This window comes from Strongylocentrotus purpuratus, unplaced genomic scaffold, assembly GCF_000002235.5.
Source record: "Strongylocentrotus purpuratus isolate Spur 01 unplaced genomic scaffold, Spur_5.0 spur5_scaffold_19, whole genome shotgun sequence".
Lineage (NCBI taxonomy): Eukaryota > Metazoa > Echinodermata > Echinoidea > Camarodonta > Strongylocentrotidae > Strongylocentrotus > Strongylocentrotus purpuratus.
In genome coordinates this window covers 24,789,372-24,811,050 of record NW_022145604.1, presented here as the reverse complement: position 1 = coordinate 24,811,050, position 21,679 = coordinate 24,789,372, and the positions used below count along the sequence as shown (strand labels likewise).

General features: G+C 36.9%; 1 protein-coding gene and 1 long non-coding RNA gene across 2 annotated transcripts; both read left to right on the top strand.

Moving 5' to 3' along the window:
• The first annotated feature begins 377 nt into the window (after positions 1–377).
• LOC105446249 lies at positions 378–4,966 on the top strand. The gene is made up of 4 exons (XR_973680.2): positions 378–566; positions 1,938–2,097; positions 2,750–2,806; positions 4,380–4,966. It is a non-coding gene; the product is annotated as an uncharacterized LOC105446249 (long non-coding RNA).
• A 10,911-nt stretch (positions 4,967–15,877) lies between these two features.
• LOC115925852 lies at positions 15,878–19,982 on the top strand. The gene is made up of 5 exons (XM_030989863.1): positions 15,878–16,136; positions 17,179–17,436; positions 17,859–17,960; positions 18,371–18,598; positions 18,904–19,982. The coding sequence occupies exons 1-5, from the start codon at positions 15,878–15,880 to the stop codon at positions 19,248–19,250; spliced, it is 1,194 nt and encodes a 397-aa protein (XP_030845723.1). The 3' UTR covers positions 19,251–19,982.
• Positions 19,983–21,679: the final 1,697 nt, after the last annotated feature.

The following is a 21,679-nucleotide window of genomic DNA, read 5'->3' as shown; positions in this document are numbered from 1 at the left end:
TGCGATGATAAATCAATTATTTGACGTTGTTTGATTCGTTCATTTTAAATGAATGCGGTGACTTGTCGGTAAAGACCGGCAGGTTGTGGTATCTACTCAATCTATCAAACGATACGAAATCTAGCTGTAGTTAATACACAGACCAGAAAGTAAATAAAGAAGATAGATGATTCTTGAATCAATTCTATGACGTTAATTGATTTGTTTAATTTTACATGAATGCGGTGACTTGTCGGTAAAGACCGGCAGGTTGTGGTATCTACTCAATCTATCAAACGATACAAAATCTAGCTGTGGTTAATACACAGACCAGAAAGTAAATAAAGCAGGTAGATGATTCTTGAATCAATTCTATGACGTTAATTGATTTGTTCAATTTTACATGAATGCGGTGACTTGTCGGTAACGAGCAGATGGTCATGACAGGCTTCGATATTCTATAAAACTAGAAACTATCTAGACAGTACTTCAACAGAAAGCTGGATAGAGACAATTCGTCACATCAAGCTACGAGAAAGCATATCATCATTTCAACGAATCATACTCGGACACTGCATCAAAATCAGGTAGGCCCAACAGCCATTATAACGTTATACCTCTTGCACATGAAACGTCTTTCTGACTGCGTCTGTTTGTAATTGTATTGATAATGATATCGATTATTTAGTAGCGCTGAAACAAAAAGTACCTCATCGCTTACAAGGTAACAGTATGTGAAGAGAAACTTAAAAATGATAAGTAGGTAAATCATACTTTATAACTGAAGGTAGAAGTACGTTTTAATGGATATTTTGAAAGTGGCCAGACAGGTTATTACTCTAATGGAAAGGGGGATATTGTTCTGCGTTTTCGAAGCATCCGTTGTAAAACATTTTTCGGTAGTTGAGAGTCTGGATTTGGGAATAAGTAATGTATATTCAATTGTTGAGCGTAGTTCTACATTTCTTCGGACATTTCTTCGACTCTTGTGAAACGGGCTTTTAGTACACATTCAACAGGAGCTATGCTTTGGCAATTCTGAGGGGTGCGATGGCCCAGTGATCTCGTAATCGGGGGGTCCCAGGTTAGTAATACTGAAGGGTGGTAGTGTCCTTTGGTAAGGCATTAATCCTCATTTATCACACTGACTTACACCTACTTTCCTAAATGTTTAATTGCTTTCAAAATACTAATTGTTTTCAAACTCAAGCTTGGGTATGAGCCATTATTATTATTGCATGTTTGTGTGGTAAAATATACCTAAAGTTGGTTAAACATTGGTTTTAAGTCTTATCCAACAAACATAATTATATCGTCCTTTTTTAACCTCCTATGTCTAACATTGTGCCCAACACTTTTAAAGGAGAAGTTAGTATAAGTAATGTTACAAGAAGTTGTGTCAAGTACTGCTGTCAAATCATCCATTGAATTCATTTTCTTGCTATTTTCCCCGCCATGATAGCAATTTAAAGACATTACATTCCCCTACCTCTATTCTGTAAAAATAAAACTATGCGTTGACTTTTTATCATCGTATTCTCAAGGAGGGTGGGGTAAAGCCGTTAAGTGTATGAAATGACAGCAGTGCATGCAGAAGTGGGCCGGGAACATCGTCTTTCAACAGGGCATTAAACAGGACATTAAAGAAGTCGAAGAATGTGATTGAATGTAGACATTCTGAAGCCTTCCGCCTTGCATTCGTCAGAGCAAACCGCAATTCCACTATTTTCTGGCAGTCAATCGTCTCGAAACCCGTCATTATTTAATAGCGCAATTTGTTCCTTTCGTTATAACATTATATTGTCCCATTTCGGCTTTCTCTTTATTCTTGATGAGTGGTAAAAGGAAATTTTCAGTACGTCACTATTCAATGCTGATATTCTTAATTGTGTTGCAATTTCACCGTAGCTTTGATCAAATGATAAAAATGTATTCCATGTTGATTCTATTTTCCTTAGACTTTGAAAATGGCGTCAAAAACCATGATTGCTCTCTACTTTCTGATTGTCTTGGCTGTGGCAGCAAGTGTTTTAGTTGAGGAAGATGCGATCGACAATTCCGATGCCTTGGATGTCGAGGAGAACGGCGACAAAAGAAGAAAGAACAAACCAATAGTTGGTAAGCGATTCATTTTTAAAGTTGTCACCCAACTAAACGAATACAATTACAAAACAATCAATCTAGAAAATAAATTTCAATAGCCGTAGGCTTGTGCCAGCATGACAAAAAAAAATCCTCTATGCCTCTTCCATGAGGATTTTGTTGTTGTTAACTATATTTAAATGTTATACATATTTACAAACATATACAAAACACAAACAATATTTATCAAAGGTAAACAATGGAATATTTGCTGGGAATTACAACATATCAATTATTTTATTCACTTCTTTGACATTGAATTGTTGAATTCCTGAATGTTTCAGATAAGACCTAATGATGATATGAATTCAACGATCAGCCTTTTGTTATAAATGTTGTAAATTGTTTAATCTGTTTCTTAAATAAGAATTGTACGCGGTAATTTGTCCAAAATTTATCAAAAAATGTATCAATTCAAACTTCGTTTTTTTTTTTTTACCCAATTAACAACATTTCCATATTTATTACGATTTAACACTTTTAGAAAGATACTTGTTATCACTTCTCATCCTCGCCAATGATATCTCCTGATAAATTTAGTTACCAACCAAGTTTTGTTTGATTTGATTTGATTCATTGATTTATTATTGTTTCAATCATTTTTTTGTCTATTATATTTGTATTGCAGTATGTGAATATTATGGTCAATCGTGTACCTGCCGGGGAAAGAGAGTACTAACGTGTGGTAAGTCAAGCATGAACAATATCTTCAAAACTCAAGAAATAGAATGCTCTTTTCTATGAATGATAATAGTCCACCTCTCAATTTTCGTTTCGACATCTCTATTAGATAGTCATGAAAATGAGAAAGGTCAAGGAAGACAAACTTGAACATTTGGCAAGATATATTCCTTTCGCTGTCATCTGTACCACCACAACTGTAACCATTCTCAACATGATCCATGCATGTAATTTTTAACGTAATGATTAAGTTAATAATAGCAATACTGCTAATGCTGATATAAGACTCGGGTATGTGCAGTACATGCACGCATAATACTATTGGTAATATGAACGATGGTCATGTTCGGCGGCATGGTAATTATTAATGAGTGTCTTATTTCTAAAGACTACAAAGGAGTACTCAATGCAGTCATGACACAAGAATGCATTTAAGTTTGCATAATGTTGATCTAAATGACTTTACATAAAATTAAACAAATAACAGTATCGAGTGGATGTTGATTTCCTACAAGTCAGGCTCGTACAACCATAGTTGTCATCATCAATAGGATGATAAAACAATTACTGTACACACGACATGGTACTTTCTCTGTTTTAGGATTACCCTTTTGTATATAGCTAATGGAGTTATTTCTAATCACCTAAAGTTAGTTATAATTGGGAGAATTATGCAGTCCATATTTTTCCAATATGTTCTTTACAATATTAGAAGAGCTGGGTAAAATTTTACACATAAAAGGGGGAAAGGGATCATGCATGTTTGTTGGGTAAGAGTTAAAGTAATGTTTAACCGTTTCTTTTGTTTCCTTTTTCTCTTCTTTTTCTCCTTTTCTTTCTTTTCTTTTTTCCCCTTTCTTCCCGCTCCTTCCTCTTTTTCTTTTTCGATTCCTCATGCTCTTGCAACTCTCTTCCATCGTTGTTTAATTATCTTTAAAAAAACAATCCTAACTCCTTTTACTTTTTCCATTTTTTTTTTTTTTTTTTTTTGGGGGGGGGGGGGGAGGGGGTTTGGGTGGGGGATGCACGCCTGGTAAGAGGGACCCAATATTATGCACACTGTAAAATTGCGTGCCCCCCGCCCCTTTCCCGATAAAAAAAACCTTTTTATAATATCATCCCCCTTTCTTTCTTTTTTCCTTCTCATTATTCTCCTTTTTCCCCTTTTCTCTTCTCCGTCTTTCCCCCTTTCCGCCACTGGTATAGTTGTATAGATGTACAGTTTCCTTCGTTATGATTAGCCGGCTGGGTAGACGTATAGTCATACAGTTGTATAGTTGTACGGATAGTGGCATGCTTGGCCCGCCATAATTATACCCCGCCATATTAACCTCGACTAGCTCTTTAAACACGACCTTTACCCTAAGGTAACTTTTCTCCTCTACTGCTCACAGAGTGCACATATACACCTCTTCATTATCCCTCTACCAGAATAACACCATACCACATAACACTACTGCTTCTGAAATGCAATCGGTACATGCACATTGTAAGGAAACAGCAAAAACACATGAGAAAATAATATATAAATATATATAATCAATTTTAAAACTGCCCCTTTTCTTTTATTTCAACAGATGGGCGGTAGCAACAGTAGCACTGAGAAGTTCGGGAAGCAGGCTAGCTGGATATTCTCCATGTGGTCAGACGACTTCTCCGTTTGTTGAGACTTTTGTGAAATAAATGCAAAAAAACCCCATAAGTGATCAGTCATCACTGACCTTAACCCTAACCCTAACGAATTTATAACCCTGCCTTAAAAAGAAAAATTGAAATACGTATATATATATATATATATATACAATTCGAATCTCGGTTCAAAGTAAAGTAACAATTTGCCTACATGTAACCAAAGGTAGTTTTTGCGTTGACAACAGGTTAGCCAATTCAATGGAAAATTTGATTCTTTGATTTAATGCATTGAAGAGTTGGATCTTGTACATATGCTTCAACGTAGAGGAACCGTGCAAAGAAAACCATTAAGGTGTATACATTAATATAAATCAATGACTTAATTAAACGTAATGTTCTGATTTATTTTCAAATGTCTAATCAGCTGCTTTATTCTCTGACACATTATGCACAAAACGGTCTCATTAAACGGAATGACGTAATAATTCCTTCTTGTGTTATTTATTTGTGTTCATGTCGTGAGAGGGGTAATTATGAAAAATAGAAGGGAGAGAGAGAAAGAGAGAGAGAGAGAGAATGAAAGAGAGAATGAGAGAGAGGGAGGGGAGAGATAGACAGGGAGCAGGCATATCAGAGAGGTAGAGAGAGAGAGACATGGATCAGGCATATTTATATATAGAGAGAGATAGAGATTGTAGGAAGCCTGTATAGAGGATACGAGAGAGAGACAGAGAGACAGAGAGAGAGAGAGAAATGAGGGTAGGAGCTCATGCCATGTTCAGTTAAATACAAACATCTTCAGAAATTACAAGATGATAAATCAAGCATGTATGACACGAAAACAAAACCATACATGCTTTTATTATTATCAATATTATTCTCACTAGCGAAATAACAAAAATTAAATTAAATTTGGCTTTGTTTTCGTGTGATATCTATATCATTAGTTGAAGTTCCTGGATGACTGAGCAATACTCAAGAGGTAGTGAGCACTATTTTTTTTTTTTTGCCCTCGAAAATTTGAAAAATCGCACCACCCCTCCCCCTTGAGCGCCGGGGGGGGGGGGTCCATCTCCAAAAAAAGGTAAAATTAACGTGTTTGTAAGGGGGTTCGAGCCCCCCCCCCCCCTGGATCCACCACTGCCCTTTTGCTAACAGTGACCATTCATTGATTTCTCTGAATCGATGGCCACTTGTGTCGCCTAAGTGTTCGATTTTCCCATCGGCCTTAATACCGAGATTCTGCTGTTCGATCGGCTTTCGGACAGTGGATAACCGAGATGGATTGGTTAGTCATCAATACTTTACCCAATACAAAAAAAAAACAAAGAAAATACAATACACTAAATTATCAATAATTCATTGCATTTTTCCCCGATCCCCAACATAAACAAATTTTGTATGGAGGCAAGCCTTGAACCATAATGCATGGCCCTACAGAGGAATTTGTCCTGTTGGGGACCGGGGGGAAAATGCAATGAATTATTGATAATTTATTGCATTTTCTTTGTTTATTGTATTTGTGGGGGCGGCGACGTACCCTAACCCCCGCTGCGTACAGTCATGATTAATTGGCTAAGCAATGGCCTTGTTACTGTGAGGCCCCAGAATAAAAACCGTGTCGATCAGCTATATTAGTGCCCTTTTCGGAGGCATTAATCCTCATTACTGTCAGTTATGACTTAAGGACGTAGGTCCCCTAGTTGATTAGCATAGTAGCACACATATGCTTTAGCAGTCACGCAAAACAAACAATCGCAGATTAATATTCAATAAAATCTGAGAATGTATACTATCATTTAGATCTATTAGGAATTAACCATTGTAAAAATGCTTCCATAAATTGGGGTAAAAATAATTATTCCACCTTTATGACCAACAGCTAGTATACTAACGTCTACTAATACTGTGTGAGTCTGGACACATGATGGCGTTTTTCTATACACATCACATTTTCACTTGGCAGCAGCCCAAGAGGGGGGGGGGGGGTTAAACGCCCCTTAAACCCCCTATTACCAACGCTCCTCCTCCTCCCCCTTCTCTCCCCTTTCCTTTTCTTTTCTGCAAGTCACTCTTTTTTATTTTTATTTTGTATTGTTGTATCTAAGTTGAGGGCTGCCGGCACGTCAAGCTACTTTGCTTATTTCTGTAGCCCTCCTGCATCTAATGTATGTTAATTATGCATTCATTGTATATGTTTAAATTCAATATATTTGTTTAATATCGTTTATTATCTGTATAAAATTATATACACTTGAAATATTGTATCAAGCCATATTATGTTCATGAAAATGAATGATGAAAAAAAGAAAAAAGATGCAGAAACCAATAAATCAAATCAAATCAAATAAAATAAAACCAACAGGACTTTGTTCCTACCAGTAAAATAACCTCCAGATTTTTTCAAGTTTTTTTTATATAGAGTGAATAACATGTACAATTGACTTATAAATTATGTTTATGTACTTTAAGTTTACTTTGTTGCTCAGTAATATATACTTCAAATGAGTTTTTGTCTAATTATATTTATGTATAAGCAATTATTGAACCAGTTTATGTATTTAAATCAATTGTATATGTCGTTCTTGTGTGGCTTACATTTGGAGGAATAAAACAAAATAAAGAAAGTTAAAACAAAAGTATGCGTGTTAATATGTGTAAGGTGTAGGCTATATGTATTTGGGCGGGGGGGGGGGGGTAGGGGTGTATGAGACGAGCTAGAAGGGAGACAGGAACGAAACGTCTCTCGTCTCATGTTATTCCTTTTCTTTGATTTTAATTTCTTTAAGGACTTGGGTTCTAATTTGGTATATATTGTGTTGATGAGGTTATAAGTTTGATTGTATTAAGCCCTATGTAATATGATTTTGCAGTATTTTGTATCTTAATTGTGCAATGAATGTATTCGATTTTGTTTGTTGAAAGAAAAAAAGTAAAGTTACATTCCAAATCAACAACAATAACAAAATTAACCCCCCCCCCCGAAAAAAAAAACAGCCACTGTAGTAGAATGGACAGCTCTCTTCGCAAGCACACTTTGTGTGTATGTGTGTTTTAGACAAAATTCTGGATTGATACTTGATTTCTGATGTATTTCTTTTTTGCTTACATTCTTAGTTTTTTACTTCTTGATGAAGGATATAAATCATATGTACCATGCACTCTTTTCGAGGCACCTGTAAATTTAATGATCTTCGGAGACTAGTGCTAAGCCAGTCACAGAGAATTTTTAATTTTAACTGAAGCCTCTCAGTGCATGGTATATTTGATTATTTATTCAGATTTCATTTGGTAACTTTCCATATTTGATCAATATGAGCTGTGGTTGGAGCGATGGATGCGGTTAACAGCGTTGCTGTATCTAGTGGATTCATCATATTCATATTCTGAATATTGGCAACGAATTGAATCATATGAAAAGGATTCAGTTCTTAGTTGTACACGAGAATTGTCTGGTAATTTACTCTCTCTTGCTCTCTCGCATAAAGAAATACTAACATAATTTTGAGCATTAATTATTATAGACAAATGGAATATTTTATGAGTATTAAAGAGGGAGAAAGAAATGGAGGGGAAATTAATCGAAAAAAAAACATTTCAGATACCTACTACATATTCAGTTGTGATGCATACGAATGTACGTATGTTTGAATGTGAAATAACTCATCATAGAGCCGTGATAAATCAATTCTTTGACGTTGATTGATTCGTTCACTTTTACATTAATGCGGCGACTTGTCGGTTAAGAACGACACGCTTCGGTATCTACTCAATCTATCGACCAATACAAAATTTAGCTGTTAGTAGTTAATACACAGACAAGAAAGCAGAAACAGGGAGATGCGAGAATGATGACGTTGACGATGATAAAAGTTTGCATACAAAATAATCAAACAATGTGTTCTGAGCTCATATTTGCTTGACTTTTAGAAAGTTTTATCCACCAGCGTGTTGTTGAACATTATGTCAATTTAAAATGTGTGTGTGTTTATCATTGAACGTTTCTTTCTTGGGAATAAGGAAGTGTGTGAGACAAGCTGAAAGGGGGCGGGGAACCAGACATCTCTCGTCTCATTTCATTCCTTTTTTTGGTTAATTGCCATTTTTGTTACGATTTGTTTTTAACGACTACATGATTGTCTTATCTAGTTTTTCTTACAATAACAGAAGTAAGCTTTATCTATTCTAAAATAAAGGTAATGGGAAATCCTTGTGGAAGTAGGACCTACTGTGCTTTTATACATGCATCAAATATAAGCTATTACTTTCAGATAATGTATTGATGAAGTTATAAGTATAATTGTATTAAGTCTTGTGTAATATAACTTTGCATTATTTTGTATCCTAATTGTGCAATTTAATCTATTCGATTTTGTGTGTTGAGAGAAATTCCAAATGAACAACTACAACAAAATCTGCCCCCCCCAAAAAAAAAGCCAGCCACTGTGGAATGGACAGCTTTCATCGCAAGCACAGTGCGTGTTGTGTGTGTGTGTGTGTGTGTGTGTGTGAAATGGGGTTATTTACAGACGTTTTTCAATCAGATATGATTATTTACGTCTGGGCACCGACTTTTAACGTCACCATCCGATAGACGTGACTCAGTTTCGAACCTGCGTCCTCGGCTGAATCAGTTTGTAACTTCCACTATTAGCTGGATTACAGGAGCACGCCACAACAGACTGGGGATCACCGTATATAGGCAAATATTTTCACCGGATTACACACTTATTTCGCCAAAATTCACCTAATTTTTTATCAAACAACAACAACAACTAGGGTTAGAAGCTACCTGGTGAAAACCTTAATATTAAAGTGCAAATTCAACAATAGCATCAAATCGACTTGAAGCAGTAAATCAATAACGGCGAATGAAAAATGAACCTTTTCCTTTCTTTCTGGACCGTATTTTATTTGTTTCGTAAACAGAATTAATGTTTCAAAGCATGCACGGGACTTGTAATCTAACTGCTTCTCATCTTGGTCCTGGTATTAAAACTTAAACATGTATGACAAATTATGGTAAAAGATAAATCAGTCAAATCGATAGCGAAGACGAAACACAATATCAGCAAATTTAGACAATTTATATAAATATAAACGACATATCAAATTTTTGTTTTCTCCATAAAGATGGCAACATTTATAATCATGTTAAATTAGATCTCACAATAATGGAAGAAATGGGTACAGCAGAGTGCAAAGAAAAAGATGAATAATAATATACATTTTCAAGAAAGTAATCGGATGGTATTTTGCATTTTGAGAGGTTAAATTTTGATAATTTTTAATGTGGCGTTGAGAAACACAGACCGCTCTCGTTACAATAAGTGGTTTCGCTTTTCGGTGAAAGAGTGCGCAGGCGCGGATCCACGAGCCCAATTCTTCCGGCCCGGCTATGGCAAGCCCATTGTGTAAAAACTAGATAAACTCAGTTTATCAGAAAAACTGTGTTTATCAATGATAAACTCAGTTTACCAACTGATAAACTGAGTTTTTCTGATAAATGAGTTTATCAACTGATAAACTCTGTTTATCTGATAACGTGTTTATCTGATAAACTCTGTTTATCTGTTGATAAACTGAGTTTATCATTGATAAACTGAGTTTTTTGATAAACTGAGTTTATCAACTGATAAACTGAGTTTTTCTGATAAACTGTGTTTATCTGTTGATAAACTGAGTTTATCTGAGAAAAACAGAGTTTATCTAGTTTTTACACAAAGGGCTTGCCATAGCCGGGCCGAAAGAATTGGGCTCGTGGATCCGCGCCTGAGAGTGCGTACAGTACGGAGGAGCTGACGTTACCGCTTTGGAATCACAACAACATTGCAATGCTATGCCAATGCCCTACCACGCAATACAGTACAGATCAACGGGAATACACGACTATCACAACTTGTCTCGACCAAGCCACAAAACGACTTTTATCATATTTAAACATTTCATGTTCTATCCATGTTCATGGTGTTATAGTTAAGAATCAATAATCGAAAATGAAACTCATCGAAGAGCCGTTCGCGTTGAAATGTGTCATCCTTCTTTTCCGTCCCCTGATGTGATCATCGCATGCCATCTATACAAGCTCGCTGATTGGCTGTTGATTCACTCGGGGCGTCATTGGGAACGCCCGTAGATCTGAACGGTCCCTCAGGTGTTACTGAACTAGCTTCTTGATTTTGCACACGAACCGCAAACATATAGCTCCGTTTAGTCTCATTTCACAACGCCCCCTATCGTCAGAGTCAGCAGCCATACATGTTAGCCTATGGACGTTTTTTTTTAAAAAATCGTTAAAAATTCTTTTTATTTTGTTTACACGAAAAGCACATCCACCCCGACGTACGTTATCACTAGCTCTTTCATTGGAGCCCTCATGTCTCATTGACTTTTGAAAGATCACCCACTGTAATTTTTCAAAATAGGTTGCAAGCTCGCCATTGCCTATAATACACATGTGAAACAAGTCGAACTTTGGACTCAGTCTGCCATGGGATTGTAAGATTATAGGTCAAGCACACGAAGGATAAGAAGCATGAATTATCAATTATCACTTATGCTGTGTTCATTATGTCTATTTCATCCAACACCCCACCGTAATTTTTCCATTTAGTAAAAGCAAACATTTTTCCGATTTTAGCAAAAACATGAATATTCATGAACGGTCAGACAATACAGCCTGTCAGTACGTAACGTATAGTGAATGGGAATGGGCAATGATCCGTCCAGGAGGTAGAGGCCAGTGTTTTGTGCTGGCAATATTCACGCGAGCGAAAATGAGACAATCGGAGCAATATGTTCTCCGTTCACGTTGAGCTTGCGAAAACTCCCTATTAAGTCGCTGACTACTGCTACTAATCAAGTACATTTGTTTACGTGCAGTCGTCCAGAAGGAGACGTAGTTGGTGTTTCCCTGTATTAGTCAGTTTACACCCCCTTCAACATTGACTTTTATTTCGTGTTAACTCTTACTTTTCAAATATATCCATGTGTATTTCCCAATGCTTTGGATTAAAAGACAAGAGAAATGAAAGTTGGAATATGTGAAAATATGCATGACGACAACATGGTGAGAGGGTACAGAACAGAGCAGAATATGATATTAGGCAAAACTCAAACTTTATTTGATGGCTATTCTACACTGCACTGTAAAAAAGAATTTGTTCATTGGTAATTTTTACGTATTTTTTCCATGTAGAATTTACTTGAAAACATTAGTTTTGCCACTTACGCACTAAATTTAAGTCTTGCTAACTCAAACTTTCAATTTAGTAGAACATACGTGAAATATTTAAGTAAAATCAAATACATAAAAACTTTAAGTAATTTCAGCTTGTATTAATTTAGTAATTTTAACTCAAAATCAGAAATTATACGTATTACTCAAACAATTTATGTTGATTATTCTTATCTTTTTAAAGTAACGACCGATGCAGTGCGTAATAGAAATATTTACATAATTTATGAATATTCATTAAGACCAAATTAAACTCTTTTTAAAATAAAACAATTCTTTTTTGTGGTTGAATGAAAATTTAAGGACTTTAAAACATTTACTAATTCATTTAAAATGGCTAAGCAAAGACAAGACAATTTTTAATTGTTACCCAGTTCAAAACAAATAAAAACTTGATATTTCAGGAAATTGTCAACCAATTTTCCTTTTAAGATGCTACGATCAAGTATATATACAATTTGGAGCCTTTCAATATGTGTCGAATTGAAGCGTATGTAATAGTTTGTGATGGTGGTAGATATATATATACGGTTAAATCTTAAATAGAAGTAGTGAATGATTAGTGGATGTTACTTGTTAGATTAGATGGGTACCAAATCGTGCAATATGTGATCCCTATCATAGCTTTTTTTTAATTATCTAAAATGATTACAATACTTAAATTATTTACGTTAATGTAACTCGATTTAACTGAGTAAAAATTTATTCAGCAAAATAAGTAAATTCTACTTAAGATGCCGTAGGTAATATTTACTTAATAAAAATAAGACAATTCTTTTCCTCAATTTTATTGAGTTATTTCGACTATTATTTTTTTACAGTGTGTTACAAACATATAAAATTGAATAAAGATTACTGTAAGAAGTATGTATTCAAGAGAATCTTGAAGATTTTCAGGGTAGAGCATCCCGAATGTCCTGTGGCAGATTGTTCTAGGGAGTTACGCAGAAAGTTGCTTAGCGATTGCGTCAACGTTGATCGCTTCAGTGTTTTATTTTCGAATCCCTATGTATGTACTTGTAACCAATTAACCTTTTGAGAAAGCGGATGTTAAGCCGGTTATTTCGGTTTCCTGTTGGAAAGATATTACGTGGTCCCACCCACCCAAAATAAATAACGTTAAATCTCTCTGTACTACGAGATAGACTCTGACTCCTACTTGAAATCCTTTATTGTGTTTGAATTCGTTTTCAAAAGATTTAAACAAGGGCTTAAAAGGTTTTCTTACCTTCACAAAACTCACCTTTTACTGTGTTAAATGAAAAATTTGATCTTTTGCATTTTTCTTTTGTTTTTGTGTTTCTTACATAGAATGACTAGGGGCAGCGGCGTAGCCGTTGGGGGGGGGGGGGGGGTGCTTCAAATTACTGTTATAAAAGAGTGCCAAAAAGGCAAAATGAAATGATATAATTCTGAGTAACCGTATATAAGCTCTGTAATTAGAATGCCTACTTTAAACAATTATCTAAAAATGTAAATGTTAACTTTTTGCGGACTCTAAATTCCATTACATTCCGGTAATAAAAAAATACTATGTACCTGTTTTTTCCCTTTCCAGGAGAAAAGTTGGGAACTCCTGAGCTCCTTTATAGAAAACAATCCGGGCTATGCCGCTTATATGCTTGTCACACATATCATAGACATAGGGGAATAGAAAGTTTTTTTCTTTTTTCTTTGGATGAATTCATGAAGAATTGTCTTTGCCTTAAAGATACTATGTCCCATTTGCAGGTCAAAAAAATGAAAAAGTTAAATTCCAACTGCATTTGAAAGATAATACTAATTTAGAACTTCCCTAAAAAAGGTGGGGCTTGAAAATGTCTTCAAGTGGGAAAATAACAACTATTCGTTGTCAAATCGACTTTAGGGCTATAGAGCCCAAAAGTAATAGTCTTGATTTTCAGACAATTGTACCGAATGGTCATACGTTTAATGCTGCGCAAAGATTCAATCAGTTTAATCTTGGCCATCACAAGAAGTAGGTTATTGATGTAGACAAATGCTCATGTACCCTTTACAACTCTTTTCATGTATGTTATTACCAAAGAAGAAAAAAGCCAGTCAGTCACTCAATAGTGTCTGACAGTAGATTCTAGCAAGTAAATGGGTTTCCTTGCATAATTTGAATATGAGGACACTGCTAACGTTTAAATTTCACAGATAGGACATACATGACATATTTATAATTCCTGCAAAGTTCTACAGAATTAGAGGTTGGCTGCAAAAGGGACATAGTACCTTTAATATCCGAAACAATTTCATATTAACTAATTTGTGTTAGCCCCCCCCCCCCTGCCTTAAAAGAAAAAGGAAGTCGCTATATTCCTGAAACCACAGGCTTCGGTTTAGTCAACGGGTTTAGTCAACAGTGACGAGTTTCTCAGTACTTTCCATTTCAGCGTGCATACTTGTTTATTACATTTTTAACCAAAATTGAATAAAGCTGCCATTATGGACGCACAGCAAAGTCTGATGGAAGAGCAAAACGCGACCGTTGAAACCTATTGCCATGGGATCGATGAATTTCTGGTAAAATTCAAAGAAAGTCGAGATTTAGAGGCTTTAACCACCATCGATGAATGGAACGTACTCGGCATGTAAATCTGAAAACTGGGGACGCCAAATCGGCTATTATCAAATACTTGGTCTCTCATGATGAAATCTTTGATATATTTACGCTATTTTGGAAGAGCCTTGTGAAAGGAAAATTCTCAATTTTTCTCAAGTTGAAGAAGAAGAAGAAGTTGTTGGCTCTGTTGAATATTATTGGCAATCTAACTGATTGTTCGGATGAGTTCAACTATGCCTTTGGTAATAAGGGACTCCTAACTTTGCTCTTTCGCGATCTCAAGACGAGAAATCTCGGCGACAGCCTTATCTGTTACGCACTTAAGATCATCTACAACAGTTGTTGGAGAGTTCCCGAGAACAGAGTGATATGTCGAGAGTTCGTTGATACCCTCCAGGAGTATTCACAATCGAGGAGCCCTGAGATTCAGGCCATTGCCTTCTTGGCGCTTTCCTACATCGTCGACAAATCAGAAGTTCATAAGATATCCCTGAATGAACCGTGTCTGAAATTCCTCCTACACGCTCTATGCCTCAGTCACACCTTTGCGTATTGGGCTTGCGTATTGCTGCGTATTGCCCGAACGCAGACATAGGCAGTCATACCCAATAAAGCGCAACAAAACGTGCTCACTGCGTACTCAATACGCAGACTAGCGCAAAGTCCTGCGTTTGCCACTCGCTAGTTTTAAAAATTTCTAAACTATCGCAAGCAAACGCAAGGTCAAATCACCTACGAGCAGATACGAGTGGCAACCAGTGAATGCGAGCAACAGCGAGTGGCTTAGCGCAAGTATATGCAACCATATGCACCTCTTTTTTTTTGAGCGCGTGTCACTGCCTATAGCTGCGTTCCCTGCACGATTTACCTCGCCAGAGCTCGTTGTCGTTCGCATGATTGCGCGTATTGTTGCGCTGTTGCTCGCCTACCACTCGCAGCAGCAAGAACTGTTGCAATTGCCGCTCGCTACGCTGCGAGTCTAGCTCGTACGCCGTTCGCTTTAGCTCTCTCGCTCACTGCGATTAGTTGCCTAGCACCTACCACCTTTGCTGCGCTTCATAACATTAATAAATAAACATCATTCGCCTCTGCTTCTTCCAGCTGAACCGAAAGCTTAAGCTTTTGCAAGGCAGAGCTCTGCTGCTGGGCCATTTTTTTCATTGATTTTTTTTGTAGATGTAGACTCGTCAGAAGCCCGCAAAATGACTTTTATTTATACGCCGTCGTAGCCCAAGCGAGCTGGTACGCTGTAGAGCGAGCTGGCACGCAGCAGTACGAACAACAGACGAGCTAAATCGAGCGAACACGCAGTGAGACGCAACAAGACGTACTGGTGCGAGCGGCTAGCGAGCAGCAAACGAGCAAAGAACCAGTTACATACGCAACGTGGCGAGCAAACTGCGTATTGAGTCGTATTGCTATGAGCAACAGCGAGCTATAGCGTGATCAAAGGCAACCGTAGGCAGTCTTAGTACGAGCGGCATACGAGCTTCCTACGAGCTAGATACGCAATAGTGTGACTGCTACCTTCAAATTTGCCGCGTATTGCTGGGAACGGCTGCGTATTGATATACCCCGTACAGCGCAGCAATACGCAGCATCATACGCAAAGGTGTGACTGAGGCATTAGGTCGGCCATGAATGAACCAGATGACCGATCTCGGGTCTACTTCTACTCGACATTCGAGGTCCTTCAAGGACTCAACCAGCTGGCCATCAACGACTGCAATAAGATTCTCATCGTAAAACTTGGTTGGATAGACGTCCTGGAGCGAATCTTGGTGGACGAAGGATCGAGCAACGAAGAAAAGCTTTGGGCTGCCCGTGGAATATGGCAACTTGCTTTCAAAGAAGAGAACAAAGTCAAGATACGTCAACGCACAACACTCCACAACAGTAAGTGGATGCTTACAATTCAAAAAATTATATGACATGTACTAAGACAAAGGTTGCTCCGTACTCAATATATTACAATAATCGAATTATTAAGTTCAGCCCTAGACCAAACACTAAACCTCGCCCTAAACGAAAACCTACCTGCATTTGCACTGCAACCAACAATAGTCGATTTTTCTTACCATTAAGTTTGCATAGCAACTACCGGTAAACACTACAAAAAATAAAAAATTGAACAATTTACCTCTGAATTCAGGATTCGAATTAATTTCACAGGTTTTGTTGCATTGTAAATGGAAACTTCGGTAAGATACCGAATTTTGCTCACATGACTCTCCTCGCTACCGTTCTTAAGCGCATGCAGGGCACTGATAAGTGGCGCATGAGCCTTACTCACCCAATACTCGGTACGGTTAAACTTCGCCGGCTTTTTTATGGGTTTTTCCAGTGATGTACATGGTAGTCCCCCCCCCCCCCTCAACAACAACAAAAATCTACGATTTTTTCAAAATAGTTTTTGGGATGTGTAAATGGGCATCCCGTCTAAAAGCCGAAATGAATTCCTAACCAGAACTTCAAACCTTTGACGAAATAGTGCGCCCGGGGCAAAAGTTATGAATGTTTATGTCAGGGGACAGAACTTATATAAGTATGGTTTAGCTCTTTTTCTTCTTCATTTTGATTACAATCATTCTGTCAAAATGATTAGCGTGGCCTTAAAATACATTTTAAGATAAAACGAGCAATCAAAGATATAAATGGACATCATTGTTCACTCACTGTCCCCTATCTTATACACACAAATACGCTCTCATGTCTCTTTCTGTTTCTTACTTCTCGTTTTATGCTTCTGTTTCCCTTAGCTTTTTGTCATTTTGTTTGAAGTCTACCTATTTTTTTGTATATCAACCTCAAGTTTACATGGACGAGTAATTTCAAGAAAAGTAGATATGTCTACACGACATTAGTGTAAAATGATTCATTCATTCTTAATGTCAATTATGAAATGATTGCTGTGTTTTTCCTACATTATAATGGATAGCGCTGAAGAAGATTAAGGAAACGACTAAAGATTCTGATGTAAAGGAAGCCTGCTCGGGCGCACTCTTCGTCATCAATGAAGTGTTCGACATCGATGACGAGTTCAAAGGTCACATGGTGAAGAGTGAGGTATCGTCTGGTCATGTGGAGGGTCATATTATGATTAGCTACCAGCATGCGAGCCAGGAGCGAATGCTGCAAGTCAAGAGCTATCTGGAAGAATCTGGATACAACATATGGATGGATGTGGACAAAATGAGTAGGAATTATCATACCTTTCCTCCTTTGATCATCATCCATTCTTCTTTTTCCACCTTTGTTTCTTCCTTTCATTCATTTTTATTGTTTGTAGCGTGGGTCTAACCATTAAATGAAGGAATGATGGCAGTGGTTTAATGGAAAGGGAGGTACCACGGACCTATTATTTGTAGGTGGGTGACATTCAAAATAACGAGAACTTTATGAAGGGGGACGGTCTGTGAGGGGGATATCATCTTCATTTCACGCTCTTACTCTCCTTTCATCATTAGATGGACATGTAGGTCATTGTTTCTCAACCACTGCATGTTAGTTATTTCATTTTTATATTAAAGAAACCATGCACATGTCTGTCTTTTACCTCTTCGTTTTGTGTGCCTACATCCATTCTTCTTTCATGTCTTTGGTTTTTAATGATAACAGAAGGTGACATACTGGATTCCATGGCCAAGGCAGTCCAGAGAGCTTCAGTCGTACTGGTTTGCATGAGTCGTAAATTCAAAGAGAGTCAACACTGCCGCACAGGTGAGAAAAAAAATGAAAAACGCATTTCTGCGGTAAGTGGCGTAGCAAGGTCCGGCCATGGAGAGGCAGTCTTGTTTATACTAAGGGGCGGAAAGGGGCACTGGTCCAACTAGGAAGATAAATTTCAGAAGGGTAAGGCCATCTAATGTGGGAAAGGGGTTTCGGTCGTCCGTTACATCATCTCTTCATGTAACTACCTATAGTGGCCACCCCCTTCTTTTTGCTGCCAGTGTCTCTCTTTCTTTATTTTTTCTTTTTGCCATTCGGAAAGGGATTCTCTTTGTGGGAAGCTTGAAACAGATGGGGGAGGGTAAGCTTGAGCCTTCCAAGTTCCCCCTCCCAATCTGGATCCTGTATTTTACCTTGACTCTGCTGTTTCTTTTGTTTGATTTTATACGTATATTTATCAGAAGCGACATACGCCTACACCCTAAAGAAAGACATAATTCCCCTGATGCTTCAAGATCAATTCACCCCAGAGGACTGGCTCGGTGCCCTCATGGGGATGAAGAAGTATTACCCTATGTTTTCAGACGATCTCATGAGACAGTGCCTCCCCGATCTGGTCTCTGAGCTAAGCGATAGAGGCAAACGTGAGAAACTAGATCTGACTTTGCCGTTGCTTTATAAAGTCACAGGTAAGCCATCTTTGAGAACTCTTCTGTATTCGTCGTAACAGCAGTGCTTTTTATACGTTTTCTGTAATTACTGATTAGAAAAAATAATATCTACTTTGTAGGTATTTGTATTTCTTCACAGAAAGAGAATGGTCTAAGAATCTAAACGGTCTTTTCTAATATCGATAAAACATTTAAACACTGATTTTCGTTCCCCATCTACATAATAAAAACGGGTCTAAATCACATAAGTGAAACGGATTTTGCATGAGTTTCTCTGGTCAATCCTTACATATAAAACTCTATAACTCTTCACGACCGTCTAGGTGCAAGCAATCTAACAACCCATGTACCACCGGAAAACGACGTAGACTGCAGTGGAGGAATCAAAGATGACAAACCAACAGGCAATGAAGACGAGAGGAATTCCCACTCGCAAAAAGTGGTAGATTTGGTCCCGTGGGATGAAGATGTAGGAGAATGGTTGAGATCGCATGGAATTGATATGAGCAAGGACATCTTCAAGAAAGTGGAAGGCATCCGCCTGAAGCAGATCAAGAAACTACTAAACCTGGCTCCAGAATTTTGCCTGACGTCTCTGAAAGACGAATTGTGTCTTAGCTTGCGGGACGTCCTCTCGCTAGTAGATGCGTTGGAGAAGCTCTCAATTTGAAGAATCAGTCATGCAAATAGGAGATGTAGGATTACAAAGAGAGTGGCGGGGCAAGGAAGTGATATTTTCAAAGCAACGAAAACAGGGACAGAATAACGTTTAACAGAATCTCTGATAAATTGATGCATTTGTCTGAACATTAATCAGTGCTAATTTGATAGACATTTTATTTATCTAATGGGATGGTATGAGAGATGATATCCCCACCTAAAACAAGACAAAGAGAGAGAGAGAGAGAGAATACGGAGGAAGGAAGATGAAGGTTCACATTCTGTACCAAAAGGATTTGTTAACATAACCCCCTCGTGTCTTCAATAATAGCATGGGATCAGTTGGACAGATCATTTAAAAAAAAACATGTCCATGCACCTCAGACACTTCAGTAATGTCCGTTCCCAATAAAAGAGAATGCCGAGGGGTTTCTATTCCGTCTCGTGATTGAATTTTGACTGTTATTTCTCATTAGTATATTCCAACGTATTTCTCCCGTATGAATCACACCATTGGTTTATGATGCGTTCACATTTAGATTTAGCTGTATGTCCAGGGGGTGTTTCACAAAGATCCTAAGTCGAACCTAACTCTAAGTTAGACTTAACATCTATGGAGAGCCATTTGTAGCCTTAAGATGGAATATATTCAAAAGCGAAAAATAAATTACTTTAGACTTTCTATAAATTCCATTTCAAGAACATGAAATCTTCTTGATAATAGAAAATATGAATGATTTGAATCAACATTTTATGCCTTGTAAAACTTTTACAAAATATTTTTCAAAGATTCTAACGGCTTTCCATCATTGTTAAGTCAAACTTAGAGATTAGTTCAACTTAGGATCTTTGTGAAACACCCCCAGTACTCATATCCATCCTCGTATTTGATCGACCTTGCTTCATGGTTCTCATAATGAAGGATGGCATGAAGTTTTCAAGTTGAATGAATGACGTCATTCATTATCAGCATGAAACATATGTGATATTTTTAATTGTTCACTATAGTTTGTATATTCAAATGCCATATTAATGCAAATTAACGCGTATTACCTTACAAGGAATTCAATCTTTCTAGATATGTACACAATTTTAATACTTCTATCTTTTTTCAGCTAAAAATTGTCTTTCTACTTTCTTTATTAGGCTATGTAATTCAATAGTATCATTACGAGGATATCCAATAATATGTATACATAATATACTTATTTCCTTCTGTTTTGTTTGTTTTATGACTGTGATAAGTTAATATTCATAGATGTTACTTAATTTTGCTGTTACTAAACAGGCCTCATGTGTACTTCCCAATGTTTAGGATTAAAAGACAAGTGAAATAAAAGTTGGAATATTTGCCTATATTCCCCAATCCCTAAGTTTTGGGACGAAAATCAACCACTTTTTTTTTGGTAATAAATTGTTAACAATAATATAATAGTAGTAATAAGTTTATTATTATGTAATGCATTATCCTCAAAATGTCTCTATGCGCTTTACATAGTATGGCAGAATTTTAAGAGATAGTTACAATCGCAAATTATTTAGATGTAGTATACTACAGATTCAAGGAAAAATGCAAATTTACCAAAAAATAAGCAACAAAAAAATAACAAAATTTCATTTATTTATAGCTCCATACAAATAACAAAATGAATAATTAAAGATAATATATGACGACAACAAAGTGAGAGGCTACAGAACAGAGCAAATTATGATAAGGCAAATCAAACATTATTTGATGGATATTCTACACTATTACAAACATATACAAATTGAATTTAGATTACTGGAAGAGTTGTGTTTTCAAGAGACTCTTGGGTATATTCAGAGTATAAGCATCCCGAATGTCCTGTGGCAGATTGTTCTAGGGAGTTACGCAGAAAGTTGCTTAGCGATTGTGTCAACGTTGATCGCTTCAGTGTTTTATTTTCGAATCTCTATGTACTTCTAACCAATTAACCTTTTGAGAAAGCGGATGTTAAGCCGGTAATTTCAGTTTCCTGTTGGAAAGATATGACGTGGTCCCACCTACCCAAAATAAATAACGATAAATCGCTCTGTACTAGAAGATAGACTCTGACTCCTACTTGAAACCCTTTATTATGTTTGAATTCGTATTCAGAAGATTCAAATAAGTGCTTGAAAAGGCATTCTTTTTGAAAGATTTTAGGTTCGGCTCCCACCTTCCTATTCACCTTTTACTGTGTTAAAATGAAAAATTTGATCTTTTGCATTTTTCTTTTGTTTTTGTGTTTCCTAAATAGAATGACTAGGGGCAGCGGTGTTGCACTTGAGAGGGGGGGGGGGGTGGCTCGAAATTACCCATATAAAAGAGTGCAAAAATGCAGAAGGAAATTACATTATGTTTAGAAACCTTATGTTAGCTCTGTAATGCATTAGCATGCCTATTTTAAACAATTATTTCAAAATGTAAATGTTATC

Coding starts and splice junctions, on each gene's coding strand:
- LOC115925852 (XM_030989863.1), top strand. CDS start 15,878: ATGAATGAACCAGATGACCGATCTCGGGTCTACTTCTACTCGACATTC. Junction 17,437..17,858: donor GATGGATGTGGACAAAATGA/GTAGGAATTATC, acceptor TAATGATAACAG/AAGGTGACATACTGGATTCC. Junction 17,961..18,370: donor GAGTCAACACTGCCGCACAG/GTGAGAAAAAAA, acceptor TATATTTATCAG/AAGCGACATACGCCTACACC.